Source organism: Sabethes cyaneus, chromosome 3, assembly GCF_943734655.1.
Source record: "Sabethes cyaneus chromosome 3, idSabCyanKW18_F2, whole genome shotgun sequence".
Taxonomy (NCBI): domain Eukaryota; kingdom Metazoa; phylum Arthropoda; class Insecta; order Diptera; family Culicidae; genus Sabethes; species Sabethes cyaneus.
The window spans coordinates 114519161-114536622 of NC_071355.1; the positions used below are offsets into that span (position 1 = coordinate 114519161).

At 39.8% G+C, this 17462-nt stretch overlaps 1 protein-coding gene across 4 annotated transcripts in view; it reads right to left on the reverse strand.

The window, feature by feature from the left end:
- LOC128742512 (apoptosis-inducing factor 3-like) overlaps positions 1-17462 on the reverse strand; it is a 117258-nt gene that overhangs the window by 22779 nt on the left and 77017 nt on the right. For all 4 annotated transcript variants that reach the window (XM_053838901.1, XM_053838903.1, XM_053838902.1 and 1 more), the window contains one exon: positions 9686-10005. In XM_053838901.1, the coding sequence (XP_053694876.1) occupies positions 9686-10005 (320 nt within the window). The remainder of the gene's footprint in view (positions 1-9685; positions 10006-17462) is intronic.

Below are 17462 nucleotides of genomic sequence, written 5' to 3' on the forward strand. Positions count from 1 at the left end.
ATTACTTTCCCTTACCGTCCCTTCATCAATTGTAGAACCATCGTTTCAAAAAATATTACCTCCTAATAATTGATCAAATTATTAGTGCTACTTATGAGTAACAATTTTGCCTATCAATTAGAATAACACTCATGCATTAATCGGTAGTAAAAGTTAAAATGACCCATAATTATGTGTGACCCATGATTGTTGACTGACTGTGACAAGTACGGTGCAGTTATTGAACTGGATGTAGCAACGTTTTTCAAGGTAATGGAGCTAGGAAAGCTGAATTGTGGACTGGATCGATGCCGAGATGTGAATGTGACGACTTATCGACGCACGTGGAGTGCTCAATGTCCCATCTACATAAGACACCTGGAAAAATGTAACAAACTTGATTTATCGACGTAGTAATCACAGCAATTTCGTGATATTGTTTATATGAACATAGCGGGACTGCGATGTCATCTTGATGAGCTAAAACTAATTGATCCCTTCTGTTTTGTACCGACCGGATGGTGTATCTCTGGAGCACTTTGGTAGCGAGGGAACGTCCATAAACATCCGCGCCTCCCTGAAGAAATGCCTTCAGTCATCCTCGGGTACTAACGGCAACAGACAAAATTTCTCCACCATGCGAACATAGATCCCGGTAGCAGTTTTTAATGTTGCCACGCGTGTGACGTTATCTTTTCCAGGATGCAGTTTAAGAATGCGGCCAAGAGGCCACTTGTTGGTTGGTGAATTCTCGTCTTGTAGTACCACTCACTCACCCACCTTTATCGACACTGGAGATTTCCAGCGCTTCATACGTCCCTGAAGTAGGGTCAGGTCAGGCTTGCCAATGTTTGAGACGATTTTCAGGAATTGCTTTGTAATTTTGATCTGGTGCAGCTTGTAGGGATGCTCCTATTAAATAATGGCCCGGTTTGAGGGGTCTAAATCGGTTGGGTCATCAGAAAGTGCGGTTAATGGCCGCAAATTTAAACAGGCCTCAACTTGCGTGAGTAGCGTCTGTAGATCCTCAAAATATACTACATGCTGTCCCAGAACCTTTAGCAAATGAATCGTACGTACGGCTGCTTTCCAGATTCCCCCAAAGTGAGGGGAAGCGGGAGGATTAAAGTGCCAGTATATACCATCTTCCGAGCATTCCTTCACGATACGCTCGTGATACTCTTTCTTCCTCAGATTCTGCACCAGTTCCGTCAGCTGATTTTTCGCACGAAATTGCGTCCGTTGTCGGAGAACATGTCCGAACGTTTTCCTCTCCGTGCAACAAACCGTCGCATTGTAGTGCTTAAATAAATCGCTCCGTTGATAAGTGACGAGTTCACCTTTGTAACTGGACAGATGAATACCGAATATACGCCTTTACAACCGCCCTTCTTGGTGCCTGTCGATAAAAGACAGGGCCGAAGTAGTTGACACCAGTTTTAGAGAATGGCCGTGTAGGAATAACCCTTACAGCAGGTATCTCCGCCATGAACTGCTGCACCGCCGTAGAGCGAAAGCGAAAACATGTGGCGCAATGCAATTGTAAACGATTTCTCTTGCCAAATTACGGCCACCTATACCAAAACCGAAGTTGAACTGTCGCAAGTAGTAATTGAGGCCCTGCATGAAGCAGCTGTCGGTGATAATGTTGTAATAGCAATCTAGTAAAAGCATGACGAGCAGGCAGTAAGGATAGGCGGGGCAAAACCGCCACACCTGTGTAAAAAAAAGTTGTCGCTAAATTTCTAATTTATCTGCTTTAAATGAGAAATTAATCTATTACCAAAATATCTGTAATATCTGTAATGATTTTCTATTTTTTATTGCGGTTTGGAAACACGACCAAAAATAGAGTATTTTTTCCATGCGGGGTGAAACACGCCCATCATCGGGGTAAAACTGCCATAGCGTATAACTTTAACAATATACAATAAAATTTATTGTATATACAATCTCGGCTGGGAGAGGCTGTGTTGGGACCAGTTGCGAACAGGAACGGAACGATTTAACGAATTGTGGCAATCGATGCCACAAGAGATGACGCACACAATGTCTTTTTACAAAATTTTATTCTCTAGATGCGGTCCGCATCCAAACGGTTTGATGGTACGGTACCGACTGACTTAACTACTGGGCTATCGATCTAGCGATATGATCGATCTCTCTCATACGATCGCTTCTGATCAATCGAGCAGATCGGCACTGGGTTCCCCTATTCTGGTCGAAGTTGATTACGCCGCAACTACATTGTAATATTAATTATATTAGGACGAGCTGTAACATCGCCGCCACCTTTGAGAAATTCGATTTTCAAACAATTTTTTCTTTTATCTAACATTATCGACTAAGGTATATATAAGGTATAACAATTTGAACATGTTTACAAATAATTTCGAACTAAATTCTTTTCTCCTAATTTCGCATGGATGATACAGGATGGTTTGACGCTGGTTGATCACCTAGTTCTGGTATCGCCCTCCTCCAGGTCCTTATTGTCCTCTAATGGTAATAAGCATATTTTCGTTATCGGTCGTACTATAATGCCTCGATTAGTACGCAGTGTAACGACGCGCACCAAATTATCCTTCCCGGGGTGAATTGAAATTATGCGAGCAAGCGGCCACTTTACTGGCATCTGAAGCTCGTCAGATAACACAACGAGTCTGCCTGGTTGAATGGATGTATTGGGATGACAAGTCTTGGTATCACGTTGCATCTCCTGCAAATACTCGGTTCTCCAGTAGTGCCAAAACCGTTGGTAAGCCTTTTGTAGATTGGCAATAAGGCGTGTTATTGGATGGTTACTTGGCAGAAGGGCGGGGTGTTTGGATAGAAATGGCTGGTCTGAGAGTCTAAGTCTTCCCCCTACACGAATGATTTCCTCTGGGTCTAAAAACGGAGAGAGTAGTCGAATTGGTGAACGTTTCGCTACAATTTTATTTTCTCGTAGATCCTTAATCTCCTGCTGAAATGCATCTGCTTGAGCCAAGCGAAGTAGTATTTGCTCGGCGTGAGCTATACGTTCAACTGTGAGGTAGGTTCCTGGCAGATTGGGCTGAGTCGGCTGTGGATGTGTACGTGTTTTACATTTGACGTTGCTTATGAATCGAAGTATGTAAGCGGTAGTGCGGAGCAGACGTTCAAAGGAAGAGAATCTGGTGAAAATTGGATTAATGTCCTTTGAGACCGATTTAGCTCTAACAACAAGGGTAACAACCTTCCGTCGCTCTTTACCCTGTATGGGACAATCCGTGAACTTTGTGCTTGGCCATTTATTTTCGGGGCAGGATAGCCATTCTGGACCGTACTTCCACAAAGCGCTCCCCAGAAAGTCATCAACATTCATACTGCGGGATAGCAAGTCCGCAGGATTCTGTGTACCGATAACATGATTCCAAAGGGCTCCGTGGGTCAATTCTTGTATTTCTGAAACCCGATTTGCCACAAAAGTTTTCCAAGTATTTGGCGGGGAGCGAAGCCATTGAAGAGTAACCGTTGAATCGGACCAGAAGTAGGACTTCGTGATAGTATTGGGCATCGAAACAAAAATAATCGATGTTTTTGAATCGATGTCAATAGTCTCCAAAACATCGGCATATCGATTAAATCGAGTGTGAGACATCGATGTTAATTGAATCGATGTTCGATTTTGGCAAATGAAGAAAACCGAACGGCAGATGCTTTTAATCATTCAGCATTTTTCCGGTTTGTTTGCGCGTCTGCTGATATGCTGACAAACCTTTGTTTTTTGCTGATATTCATAAAAATCCTGATTTTTTCTGAGTTTAAAGAAATTCTAACTGCCTTTATAGAATTAACTGTAAAAAAGAAACACATTTCTCTCCAGCACTTAACTCTGGACTATTTGTAATCAAGAACGACAAGTCCTATGAAACTCTTTAGCAGCTTTGAGAAGTTTTATAAGAAGGAAATACTACTTGCATAAACATTTGGTTTTTTATTAACTATCCTTAGTAGTCCTAAATTTTCATTCTTTTGGATTCAACCTGAATTGTCCAGATTTCCGCGAGTTAATTTTATCGGGACATCGATTTGAATCGAAAAAATAACATCGATGTGACCGATTTTTCTGTAAGCTCGCATCGAATCGAAACATCGGAAAATCGATGCTGGAACATCCATATTTCGATTCATGACATCGCCCATTACTACTTCGTGATGGGAATTTGAAGCGCTCGGATAATTTTAGCGTAGAGTTTTGCCGCTACATTGGCCGCACAAAGTTCCAAACGAGGTAATGTGATTCTTTTCAGCGGTGCCACACGAGTTTTGGATATTAGGAGTTGAACGCGTATTTTTCCGGAAGCGTTAATGCATCTGACATACGTACACGCTCCGTAGGCTGCTTCCGATGCTTCTGAGAATGTGTGAAGCTGAACCGAACCGTTTGGTAAGAGAGCGTAGCGACTGATACGGAAGTTAGCAACCTTTGGCATTTGTGAAGATAATTCTTCCCAAGCGGCAGCAACTTCGACTGGGACTTCCTCATCCCATGCACACGGAAGTAACCATAGTTTTTGCATTAACATTTTCCCCTTGATGAGTATTGGCGAGATCAGGCCCAAAGGATCAAATATCTGAGAGAGCTCCGAAAGTATCGATCGTTTCGTAGCCGTCCCATTACGTTGCCGAATTTTAAAATCGAAAAGAAGTTTATCGGATTCGGGTTCCCAGGAAATACCAAGCGCCTTTACGGCTTCATCAGCATCAAATTTTATCGACGACTGGGTTCCGATCTCCTCCGACGACAAGCCATTGAGAACCGATAATCGATTGGAGGTCCATTTCCGCAAGGGGAATCCACCTTTTGCTAAAAGTTCGCTTAATTTCATCCTCAGTTGAATAGCTTCATCAACTGATTCAGCTCCATCTATGAAATCATCTACATAGAAACTTTTCTGGAGGCCAGTTTTGCCAAGCGGGTATAAATCACCCTCGTCAGCAGCTAATTGCTGCAAGGTGCGAGTAGCAAGAAAGGCAGAGGGTGCTAAGTCGTACGTTACTGTCATTAACTCGTAGGTTTTAACCGGTTCCTTTGAACTAAAACGCCATAAAATTCTCTGGTATGGCGTATCAACCGGATGAAGTAGTATTTGGCGATACATTTTTGCGATGTCGCCAACCAATGCCACCACGAAGGTTCGAAACCGAAGGATAATTGATAGGAGGTCGTCCTGAACCACAGGACCTACTAACAGTGCTTCATTAAGAGACGAGCCTGTAGAGGTCTTAGCCGATGCGTCGAAAACTACGCGAACTTTCGTCGTAGTGCTCGTTGTTTTGACGACTGGATGATGTGGTAGGTAACATATTTTTTGAGATTGCCTGTCTTCCTCTCGAACAAGCCGCATATGTCCGAGGGAGAGGTACTCCGTCATAAATTTCTTGTAGTCTTCCTTCAGATCCGGATTTTGTTCTAATTTTCTTTCTAGCACATGGAATCGTCGCAGCGCTGTTGATTTTGAATTTCCGATCAGTTCATCAAACGTAGCACGGTGAGGCAGACGTACTATATAACGTCCTTCAACGGTCCTTGTTGTAGAAGATAAAAATAGTTCTTCGCAATGTTTCTCTTCTAACGAATAGTCGGATCGGGTTTGCAATTCTTCAACCTTCCAAAATCTTTCAATACTATCTTCTAAACTGCATAGAGACACCGCAACAATTTTACTCGGTGAATGCTGCTCTGTTGTACTCGATAAATGTGTTGAACCGGAGACAAGCCAACCAAAAACACTCTCGACAGCATTGGAAGAGATTTTGACAATTGAACTCTCCCCACTGTTCTAAAAAATGAGAAGTGCTCGATTCCTAGAATCATGTCTATCGGCGCCCACTTGAAAAAATGTGGATCCGCTAGAAACAAGTTGGATGGAATATTCCACTGATCAATCGCAACGCTATGCATTGGTAGATCGGAGGTGATTTTCTGGAGAATAAGAAATTCAGCATTCACTGTGAAGTCCTCTTTTCGAGATGAAATGTTAACTTGCATTGATTCCCTAACATTTTGACATTGCTCTCCAACTCCTTGGACGACAATTTTTGTTTTGTTTCGCTTCAGTCGCAGAATTTGGACCATCCGTTCAGTTATCAGATTCGGTTGGGAAGCGGAATCAAGTAAAGCGCGTGCAAAATGCTCCTGTCCATAACGATCAGTAACTACCACGACCGCCGTCAACATAAACATACCTTTCTCTGTCTTCTTATGTGGTAGACTACTATTAACATTCACTGGGATAGCAGATGCTGCAGAGACGACCTGTGTTGAGAAACATTCACCCGTTGTAGTCAAATGCACATTAGTAGATGCACTGGCCGAACGCTGACTATAATTATCGCCGAACCCGGAATGGAGGAGGGTATTTTGATGGACAGTTTCTGGAGAAATAGTCACTTCGAAAACAGTTTAGGCACAACCGATTGATATTAACCAGACTTAAACGGTCAGTTGCACTCATACGACCAAACTTTATACACTTTACCAATGGATGGTGCTGCTCACACGCGTAACATTTGATGGAAAAATTTTCAACCGCATCGCTAGACGTTCATCTTATATGGGAGGACCTTTGACTTACTGACACATGGGTAGATGCTGCGTATTGTGAAACAGCTTGGTTTACGTGGTTTACGGAAATGGATTCTAGTACACGAATACGCCGGTGTAGGAACTCAATAAGCGCTGCGTAGGACGGATTCTCTGTCGTAGAAGCGTGAACTTCCCATTCCTTCAGGGTTTCATCTGGAAGGCGTACACAAAGTAAGTGCTCTAGAATGGTGCTCCAGGCGTCCACAGGTTCTCCAAGTTGTCGTAGTATTTTTGTGTGGCGTTCAAAGTCATCGACGATTTCGTGCAATGTTGAAGCAGTTTCCCTTTTCACACGTTGAATCTCCATCATCGCCTGCAAATGACGCTTTTTCAAAAGATACTCGTTCGCATACCTGCTGACTAATGCCTGCCAAGCTAGCGGATAGCTTGTAGCACTTATCGCAAATGACTCAATGACTTGAGCAGCTTCCCCGGTTACTGCAGATTTCAAATAATGAAACTTTTGGATTGCTGGCACGTCTTGGTTGACATGTATTAGTGCATGGAACGTGTCGTGAAAGGTTAGCCATTCTTTGTAATCACCGTTGAACTCCGGTAATGTGATCGTCGGAAGCTTAAGACCTTTTAGACTAGAGGAAACCACGGAGGAAGTACCAGCATCGGGAATGGAAGGAGGCAATTTCGAGATCAGGCCAGCCTTTACTCTATAGAATTGACCCTCAAACTTTGCACGGATCCCATTGTTAAGTGACATACCCTCGCTGCTTTCCTCGGATGCCTCCAGTTCCGCTTGCAGCTCATCTAGTTCACGCCAAATGCCATCCAGGTTTTCCAATCGCGGAGCCACCTCGAGCCGATCCCTTTCTACCTCGTATGTAGTGAGAAATTGCCCAGCACGCTCAAGTGATGACAGCAACGATGTTCGTCGACGCTCCAGATGCCGACTTTCAGCCATTTTGTATATACCTCACGGGCGGGGATGATGATGCCGACAAAAATAGATAATAAAGCGTTTCTGGGACCGTTTTCTGGAAAAAGTTAAGACCAGTAGCACTGGTGGATGGATATAGGGTGCTTGGACAGGTACGTACCTTCTCCAAGGCTAGATATGCCTTGTATATTTCAATCCGGGAAATTTAGCTGCCAAGCAGGAACTCAATATATAACCGCCGCTCAATGGGATGGAGCGTCGCAGGACCAATAGAAGCAGGAAACAGAAACTTTCTGTTTGCTGATGTCAATGACAATGGGACCGTGTTTTGCCGAACACCGAATAATGATAAACGAAACACTCAACGTTGGCAAGATGCCAGTTGTAATTCTAGCCAATCTCTTTGGCTTAAGCCCGGATGCAATGGAAACCGTCGCGGACCAGGACGGTAGGTAAGAATGATCAAAACTTGCAACAAATAACAGAAAAATCCGAATCTAGAGCGCACCAATCTAGAGGTATATCAGTTTGGACAGATAATTACCTTCTGCCAATGAATATTGGGCCTTGAATAATAAATCAGCAGCATAAGAGCAATAACGCTAGCACGTGGTTCCCATGGGGCCGTAACGATGGCGCACTCCTGTGCACAATGGAGACCAATTGTTCCTCTGGACGATGGATTGGACTTTGGCGGCCAACCCGCGTAAAAAGCCCCAGCAAGCGGGATAACCCAGCGTTTGTTTGCAAATCGCAATCCTGGTCACGGCACCAGTTTGTTGGGACCAGTTGCGAACAGGAACGGAACGACTTAACGAATTGTGGCAATCGATGCCACAAGAGATGACGCACACAATGTCTTTTTACAAAATTTTATTCTCTAGATGCGGTCCGCATCCAAACGGTTTGATGGTACGGTACCGACTGACTTAACTACTGGGCTATCGATCTAGCGATATGATCGATCTCTCTCATACGATCGCTTCTGATCAATCGAGCAGATCGGCACTGGGTTCCCCTATTCTGGTCGAAGTTGATTACGCCGCAACTACATTGTAATATTAATTATATTAGGACGAGCCGTAACAGGCTGTTAGAATCAATAGGATCGTAGCACTGACCCCGCACTGTCCTGTATTCTAACAGCTGGTTGCGAAGTTTGTCGTATAAAAACAGAAGGTCAAATTTCGATAATGGAATTAGCACCCCGGCTTCGCTTTGCTTTAAGAAAATTTGCTATATTTTCATAAAAAAATGTTTATTCTATGATACTTGGTCCAAGAGGGAGGAATTCCGATTGTTCCGATTGTTCCGATTAGAGTTATTATTACTTACGGAGTTCATTGCTTTGGTTGTTTAGTGGTTCAGGTTTGCAAAGTCCGCAACCAACCCCACAGTATCGCCAACGTAGCTCGAACTAGCCCTCCTTCATAGTTGGTTACCCGATATCACGCATCTTGAATATTATACTCAAACAGTGTGTATAAAACTTTTCAATGCGACATGTCATCCCAAAAGTATGCAATGCTCTAGCAATGCGTATTTTCTTTCTCTTTCCTGCATACGCGTTGGATTGGTTGTCTTCTCGATTGGAATGACACTGACAAATAATTATCATACCAATTTTGACATTGTCACCACTCTATATATAGTCACTCTAGTTCCTAGTATAAGGTTTTGCAAGGTGACGTCACGAATGAACCGGAATGAACGCAATCCACCCATTTGACATCCTCCCGTGGTTTGTTTGCTATTTGTTAGGTGAACGCGATATGCATAAATTGGAGTTAAACGTTTTAAAAGCGTATCATCCAGCAGTGTCGCCCTCCAAACTACTCGGAATGGCAGTTTTTGTGCTTTTCTGACTTGCCGTTAAGGCCTTAAGCAATATTCAGTTTCAACTTGTTAACCCATGTTCCAAGTCCATGTAAACAAACCACTGATAGATGTCAAAGAAGTGAGGTTATGCTCGCCCGTGCAAAACCTTATAGATAATAGAGTAAACATAGATCAACGGATGCATCGGAAACGAAACATTAGATTACTATCACCTCTTAGCAACACTGTAATTCTCGGGTAATTTTTCAAAAAACACTGATCTATGTTTACTTTACTATCTATAGTCCACTTCAGTTGACTTCAAAATAATAAACAATTTAACACTAATAATACTAAACTCAAAGCAGTGGAATATATCTTACCCTTCCTTTTACAACCTTTACACTAAAACATGGTAACGAGTCCTGCCCTGGAAAATCTTCGATGTCACCAGTTTTTATATTGAAACAGGCCCCATGCCATGGGCATCGAACTCGGTCTTTGCCTAGAACTCCAGTGGAAAGCAAGGCTCCATAATGCGAACATTTATTTCCAATTGCCGACAAACTGCCATTTTTTTTAATCAAAAGTATTTTACCCGAATCCAAGTCATATGATTTCATTTCATTTTCGACTATATCGTTCTCGTCGCAAATAAATGCTTCGACGTATTCTTCGTTATTGTCTAGACTAGTTATTTCAGCTGAAATGAAAGATCAATGAGTATAGAAATGTAAAAAATGAAAACATATGTAACATAAATTAAGATTTATCATAACGGAAAATCAAGCCGCAGATACAGATGTTCAAGCTAGAAGACTTTTGACGTAGGACTACGTCTTACGGCAAGTTTTGAGATAGGGTGTCATTCCAAAAAATCGAAAAATGCGAGCGTCACGAAAAATGAAAGGTTTTGAGCGCTAATAGCTCAGCGGTTTTCCTACCGATTTTCAATATTCTTACACCAATTGATCGGAAAATCTTCTAAGAATTGACCCAAATGAAGAAAAGTATGGATTCTTGATGTTGAACTACTGAAAATTTGAAAATAATGAACCTATGTTTTACCAGAATTCTCGCTTCGTGATTGGTTGGAAGATTCTTTGCGATGATCTAAACCTGTACCAATTTGATATCTGTGCTTGGGAAGTAAGCCAAAACAAGTGACCAAGTTCCCTCATTTCAACAAGATTTCTTAACACCGCGGTTCAACCTAGACCATTTTGATGTCCTTGCTTGGGAAGTACGCCAGAAAGAGTGACAAAGTCCCCTCCTGCCTACAGATTTCTTACGAATGCGATTAAACCTAGTCCAATTTGATGTCTGTGTTAGGGAAGTGTGCCAGAAAAAATGAAACAAGTACGTTGTCCCAACTGATCGCGAATTCTTTACTGCGAGACGATTAAACCTAGCCGAATTTGATATTTGTGTTGGAAAAATGTGCTACAGCTGTAGTGTTCGGTTATACTTATAAAACGACTCTGTATGAAGGTGAAATTAGTCATCATCAATTCTGCCAATTTCAAAAGCAGTTTTTTGGTTTGAAACAAAAATTCGGTTTATGAAAATATATTCGCTGTGTTCAGATTGGCAAGAAGAATGCAGTATATACATTTTTATAAACACAATCCCGCTTTTGGGCCGAAAAGCTGCTTCCGAAATTGGGCTTTCCGACGAAAAGTCAATGACTGCTAGTTTCCCGTGAATACGCATGCTTACCGTTTCATTAGAAGTGTATTGAAAAGATGTGCTGTTGATAAAATAGGATTGAATTGGTAAAATCCCTTCAACGAGGGGAACCATGGGTAATAAAAACAATCTTTAATTTCAGTAAGGTAGCAGGAAAGCAATAGTTTGTGTTCTTGATTTTGTTAAATTGTTTTCAAATGCACAATCTTTTGAGAATTGAACGTATGCAATGTTACTACTTTGATAAATGTTACATACAACGCATGTAGCATGTATATATGTTGCATATAGCATGTATACATGAAGAATCGAATGATTACAAGCATGAATACATGCTACTATCACTACAAAGGGACTTACGTAGTCCTGCGTCACCTATATATGCGGTCGTGTCTTGTACACAACCCATCTGATTTTTATCAAAAATAAGGAAAGGTTGTATTACAGGCACAACCATGTTGCTGGCGTACAACTACTTCAGAGAAAACTTTTTACATCATATTGACCTATAATGAATGGCATAAAATGACGTTAAGTAAATAGATAATAGTGCTAAATAATTGTATCGTATTTTTGGTATGTATTTTGTGACGCCAAAAACAAATATTTTTACCAGTTTGAATTCGTTAATAGGATCACGTCTGCACTCCAGCTGAATCGCTAATTAGGACGATTGACAGTTGCTAGAAATTTGTAAACTCAAAAGTTCAATAGAATTTTGACATTCAAGTTGAAGCATGGCCCAACTAATGAACATCCAATTAACGAACCTTCAATTAGCGAATCATTGCTGTATTTTAGAATAGAAATCTCCCTCATGCGCCCAGCTATTAAAACAAACTCCTCGGAAAACAATAAATCTTTTAAAAATATGTTATTAGCATTAATAAGAGCCATTTCTTGAACTGACTTCATCAAAATACAAATCAAAATCAATTATCAAAAAGCAAGCTTGCCGTGCAGATTCCGTTTAATTCCATTCTTTGCCATCTGAACATATTCACTCTTGTCTGCTCTCTCAATCACGGTTGCAACTGTCAAGGCACGAAAATTGATTTACATTAGCGAATCCATGACTGCATATGTCGCTTGTTTGCTGCGTTATATAGCTAGCTAAAAGCCAAATGATAATGGCTTTGCTTTTATTTTTACTTTATTTCAATAGTCTTTACATGTCAAGAAGGCAGGATTACTCAACATTCATTACTTTACACATTCACAAACTTGGTAAATGTAATCGTCGTCGTCGACACGTAAAATGTATGGGAAAATTTTAACATGAAAGTTTCCGTTGGTTTTCACTATGTAGCGATTAGAAAACAATCTTTTCAAAAAAATCAGAGGGGTCGTGTACAAGACACGACCGCATAGGTGACGCAGGACTACGTAAGTCTCTTTGTAGCGATAGTAGCATGTATCCACGCATGTAATAACATGATTCTTCATGTACGTCATGCTACATGCAGCATTTGTTGAGACTAACTGCAAATTGAAAAATTCGATTATTTTTAAATGAATGTTAATAGCGTCTCAAATCTTACAACTTCAACAACTGTTGACTACTCTCCCCTACACGCATTTTTGTTGTGTATGTGAATTTCACACGCCGAACCGGTCGTTACAGCTTCGCACAATCTCACCTAGTAGAGCTCAGAAAGTGCAAAATTTAGAAAAAAAAATTATTTTCGTCATCACGTAATCAGAAGCCGTCCAACGCAAAATAACCTTCCAATATATTGTGAATGAATACTTTATCTATCTCCAGATTAGCAAGTTGATGCGATTTCTTATTTGGATCTGTTATATGGGACATTTATTGTCAACGTTTTTTCCCAGTACTTTTAAGTCTAAAGTTTGAAACCCTTTTTTAGTGTAATATCACATATCTCAGTTGGTATTTTGTAAGTAAATCATTTCTTTATTAATCCGAAAATACATGTGCTTGATTAATACTCTTCCACAGTCCACTTCACTCAACTCGAATGACAGAAGCTCATTTCTAAACGAGGGGTTACACAAAGTCTATATCATCATCATCATCATCATCATCATATTAACCAGTGAAACACCGCACCAAATACGGTCAAAACGAACCCATTAGGGGAATGTATGACGTCTTCAATCGTGCCTTTGAACTTTTGACTTTAATTTACCAAGTGTTAGTTTTAAAAACAGACTTAACCAAATGTTGTAATGTGCGTTTCTTAGATCAAAATATGTTATTTAAATTTGTTAAATGTTAGTTATTGTAATGTACATAGTTTGCAAGGCTGAATATTGTAACGTCTTTGTATCAATGACAAAAGATGGTGGGGCACTTGAGGGTCGACCTCAGGTGGGCTTTTCCCCACCCCCAATTTTTATTGAGGCCTTAGGTTGTGAACCATTTCTCGAAATTTTGAACTTTTTGGTTAAAATTTGACAGTACGATGGTTTTTCGAAAATAACCCTGCTCAGGAGCATGGTTAGTTTTAACCAAGTTCTGAGAGCCAATGAGATATGCACAGGTGAGGAAGGGAGCTTCGATGTGTTTCACTGATGTTTCGTTGCATTTTTACCTTTGTAATACTATAACAAAGGTTTAGGAATTGGTCGAAAAACACGAAATTGATCCGAGGCCCGGAGGGCCGAGCCACATATACCAATCGACAGGGTTCGACGAACTGAGCAATGTCTGTGTCTGTGTCTGTGTCTGTGTGTGTGTGTGTGTGTGTGTGTGTGTGTGTGTGTGTGTGTGTGTGTGTGTGTGTGTGTGTGTGTGTGTGTGTGTGTGTGTGTGTGTGTGTGTGTGTGTGTGTGTGTGTGTGTGTGTGTGTGTGTGTGTGTGTGTGTGTGTGTGTGTGTGTGTGTGTGTGTGTGTGTGTGTGTGTGTGTGTGTGTGTGTGTGTGTGTGTGTGTGTGTGTGTGTGTGTGTGTGTGTGTGTGTGTCTGTGTGTGTGTCTGTGTGTGTGTGTGTGTCTGTGTGTGTCTGTGTGTGTGTGTGTGTGTGTGTGTGTGTCTGTGTGTGTCTGTGTGTGTGTGTGTGTGTGTGTCTGTGTGTGTGTGTGTGTCTGTGTGTGTGTGTGTGTGTCTGTGTGTGTGTGTGTGTGTCTGTGTGTGTGTGTGTGTGTATGTGTGTATGTATGTGCGGGGCGCAACTTTTCTATCGCCTGTTTCTCGGAGATGGCTGAACCGATTTGTTCGCTATTACTTTTGTTTGAAAGGTATTATTGCCTAGTATGTCACTATTGAATTAGTTTGAGGTCCGACATTTCGTTTAAAAGTTATAAGTAAAAACGTGAAAATTACGTGACACGATTTTCTCCGGAACCAAGTGACCGATTTCAACGATCTTGGTATCGAATGAAAGCTCTTGTTAACGCTAAATTTTTCGGGTAAATTTTATTGAAAACAAACAAGTAGTTTAAAAGTTATCCCAAAAAAACCTGTTTTGACAAGGTAATAATTATCGCCTGTTTCTTAGAGATGGCTAAACCGACTTAGGCGCTATTAGTCTCATTTGAAAGGTAATATAGCCTAATAGATCACTATTGATTTGTTTTTTGATTGGACGTTCAATTTGAAAGTTACGAGCAATTGAATGCAACACATTAAAATTTATAATAATTTATAACCATTTCATCTACGATGATTTATCTAGTTTGAATTATTTTGACATCAGATTAGAGATTTTAATGCTGCAAATATATCTGCAAAATTTCGGTAGAATTGGTTTTGCCGATCAAAAGATATTAACCCTCCAACACTCGCGCCAACTTTTGTAATACGGGTTATTCGCGCGCACAATGGCCCAAAGCCAAAAAGACATGCGCACTAGTGTTTTGACTGGGAAAACTTGGTTTTAGGTTTATAGAACCTTTGGAAGAATTTCTTGAAATTGAAAGCTCTATCGTCTGGTGCAATTTAAATTTTGATTAATCCCCCTAAAAGTGGAATAAAAAAATTATTTTTCTTCAGTTTCAATATAACACATTGATGTGTTCTGCAAAGTTATAGAGCATATTATAACAAGAAATTTTGCTAAAGACAGTAACCTTCTATCTCTGCAGCGAAGATAGAAAAATCTTATTTATTGTATATGAATTAGTGAAATCAGTTTTTTATTTTAGCTCATTTCGTAATTGTTGTATGACTTTTTCATGTATTACAAAGTTGCACAAATAGTATAAATATTCACAACTTTGATGAATATAGTATACCTCTATGTTTGCTTGTTTAGGAACTGTAGAACTTTGATTATAAAAAATACCCTAATTTTGACCCCGAATTACTCGACTACTAACAGACGGATACATTTTAAACATTTTACATTATTGCTGATTGTTTTGATGCATACAGACACCATTTTTCCATATGAAGAAACGTGAGAAAATTCCAGGCCAATTCCGGTACACCTCATATGCTGATTGCTTCATTTCTGTGATGTCAGTTTATGCTGATCAATTTTCCCAACAATTTAAAGTATTAATGCATTGAATAATTATGACATTTTGCTCATAACAAGTTTATTGAAGAATATACGTTAGTTACACAACGATTTGTAACTTTATAACAATATGGCGTTCAAAAACCTACACGTGTTATACAAAATACAACAGCGTGAGTAACCGAAGGTTAATAAAAATTGATGAAATTTATTCTAGAAAACTTTATTGGTGTGAATCAAATAGGCATTACAGGAAATTATGCATAGTTCAAAAATCTATAAACTAGACCTTTACTACGCAATGTATATGTTAAAGAATAATATTTGCTCTTACAACCTACTTTTACTCGCACTTACTCAAATTATTAACAACTTACTTATCCTTATTCAGCAATTTCATGAAAAAAGGATCTATCAAAATTTATAAGTGGACATATTTTGTTCAAATTTTGTAAACGTATTCAGTTTTCAAAAATTTTTTGTAAACCAACGCACTACGCAACGTTAACCAATAGATGAATTATACTCCGAAGACGTGTCGGTTTCTATCTCAAATAGCAAGTAAGACCGTATAACAAAGGTTCCTTTCACTACTACTGTGTTACCTGACTCACTGCGAATATGCGTTGTGTTCGCGGGATCGTGTTGGTTCGAAAGGTTTCGAAAAATATCGCCCTTGTATCGAAAATATCGTTAATTTTGATCACTACAAATAACGTGCTTAAACGTTATATTTCATGCGCCAGTAGTACGCAATAATTGTGTTGTACAACTGAATTGTTATTCGCGCAACTTTTTACAAATTAAATGCAATAACAAAAGCACAACTTATTAAAAATCGTTTGTTATCGATATTAACTGCACATGCGTTATAAACGAATAAAACGTATGGTTACATTTTATTTCAATAATACGCATATTCGCAGTGAGTCAGGTAAAACAGTAGGTGGATTAAATCGGGTTTTTTTACATTGGTATGGATGCTTATCGCATTATAAATTTTTTCAAACAACCCGGGTTGAAATGAGATGAATTTTATCTATCAAATAAAAGCAATTGAACATCAAAAATTCATCCGATTTTAACTCGGACAGAATAAATAATATTTTCATCCTCACCTTATATGCTCTCATTGAGCAAAAAAAACTATCAATCCGTCAAATATGAAATGGTTCACATTCTGAACTGATTTTAACCACTCAAGGAGAAATAACCATCGAACTGCCAAATTTTAACCAAAAAGTTAAAAATTTCGAGAAATGGTTCACAGTCTTAGAGGTCAGATGAAAGAAATTATAATAATAAAAAAATAAATATCTTCTTACGCACACCCCCACACTAAGATTTTAATATTTAATTAGTTATCAAATCAAAAATCAATCTACGAAGGAAGTTGTCCATGTATGCCGATCAAACGCTGAAATCTGAAACGAGAGCAGACGTTTCGAGTTATCACTTGTTCGGTAGCCTACCGACGTGATCCCTTTATTTCCATCTTCCCCTATCAAAACCTGCTAATTCTAAACCGCTATTGCTATCAACACTGTCCATACTTGCAAAACTAGCATCACTATCATCGAAAGTATCCTTTCGCTCAATTTCTACTGACTCGTTAGAATTACATTTCACGTCACTTTTAGCTACTAGTTCTTCCCCTAACTCCTCTCGTGATGCGTCACAACCTGAGAGAGATTCGCGAAGAGGAAAAATTCTAACGTCAAATGCAGCCAGTACGATCTGTCAAATGCAGCCAGTCGTTATCTTTGTCCCAAAATGGAAAAGTATTGTTAATTCTCATAAGTTTTCTGCCGGTGTTTTTGTGAAAAACACATTCGGAATTGAATTAGTCTTGTTTGTCTCAATTGTAAATTAACATTTTTGCAAAAACTGAAATGCCCGTGTGACAATTAACACCAAAATATGTTATTATAAAATGCACACTTCACACGTCCAATGAGATGTTCACGCACAAGTTTCATTTATTTGCCCGAAAATGAAAGCAAACGTAATAGGAAGAAGAAGAACAGCCAAAGCATAAGAAAAAG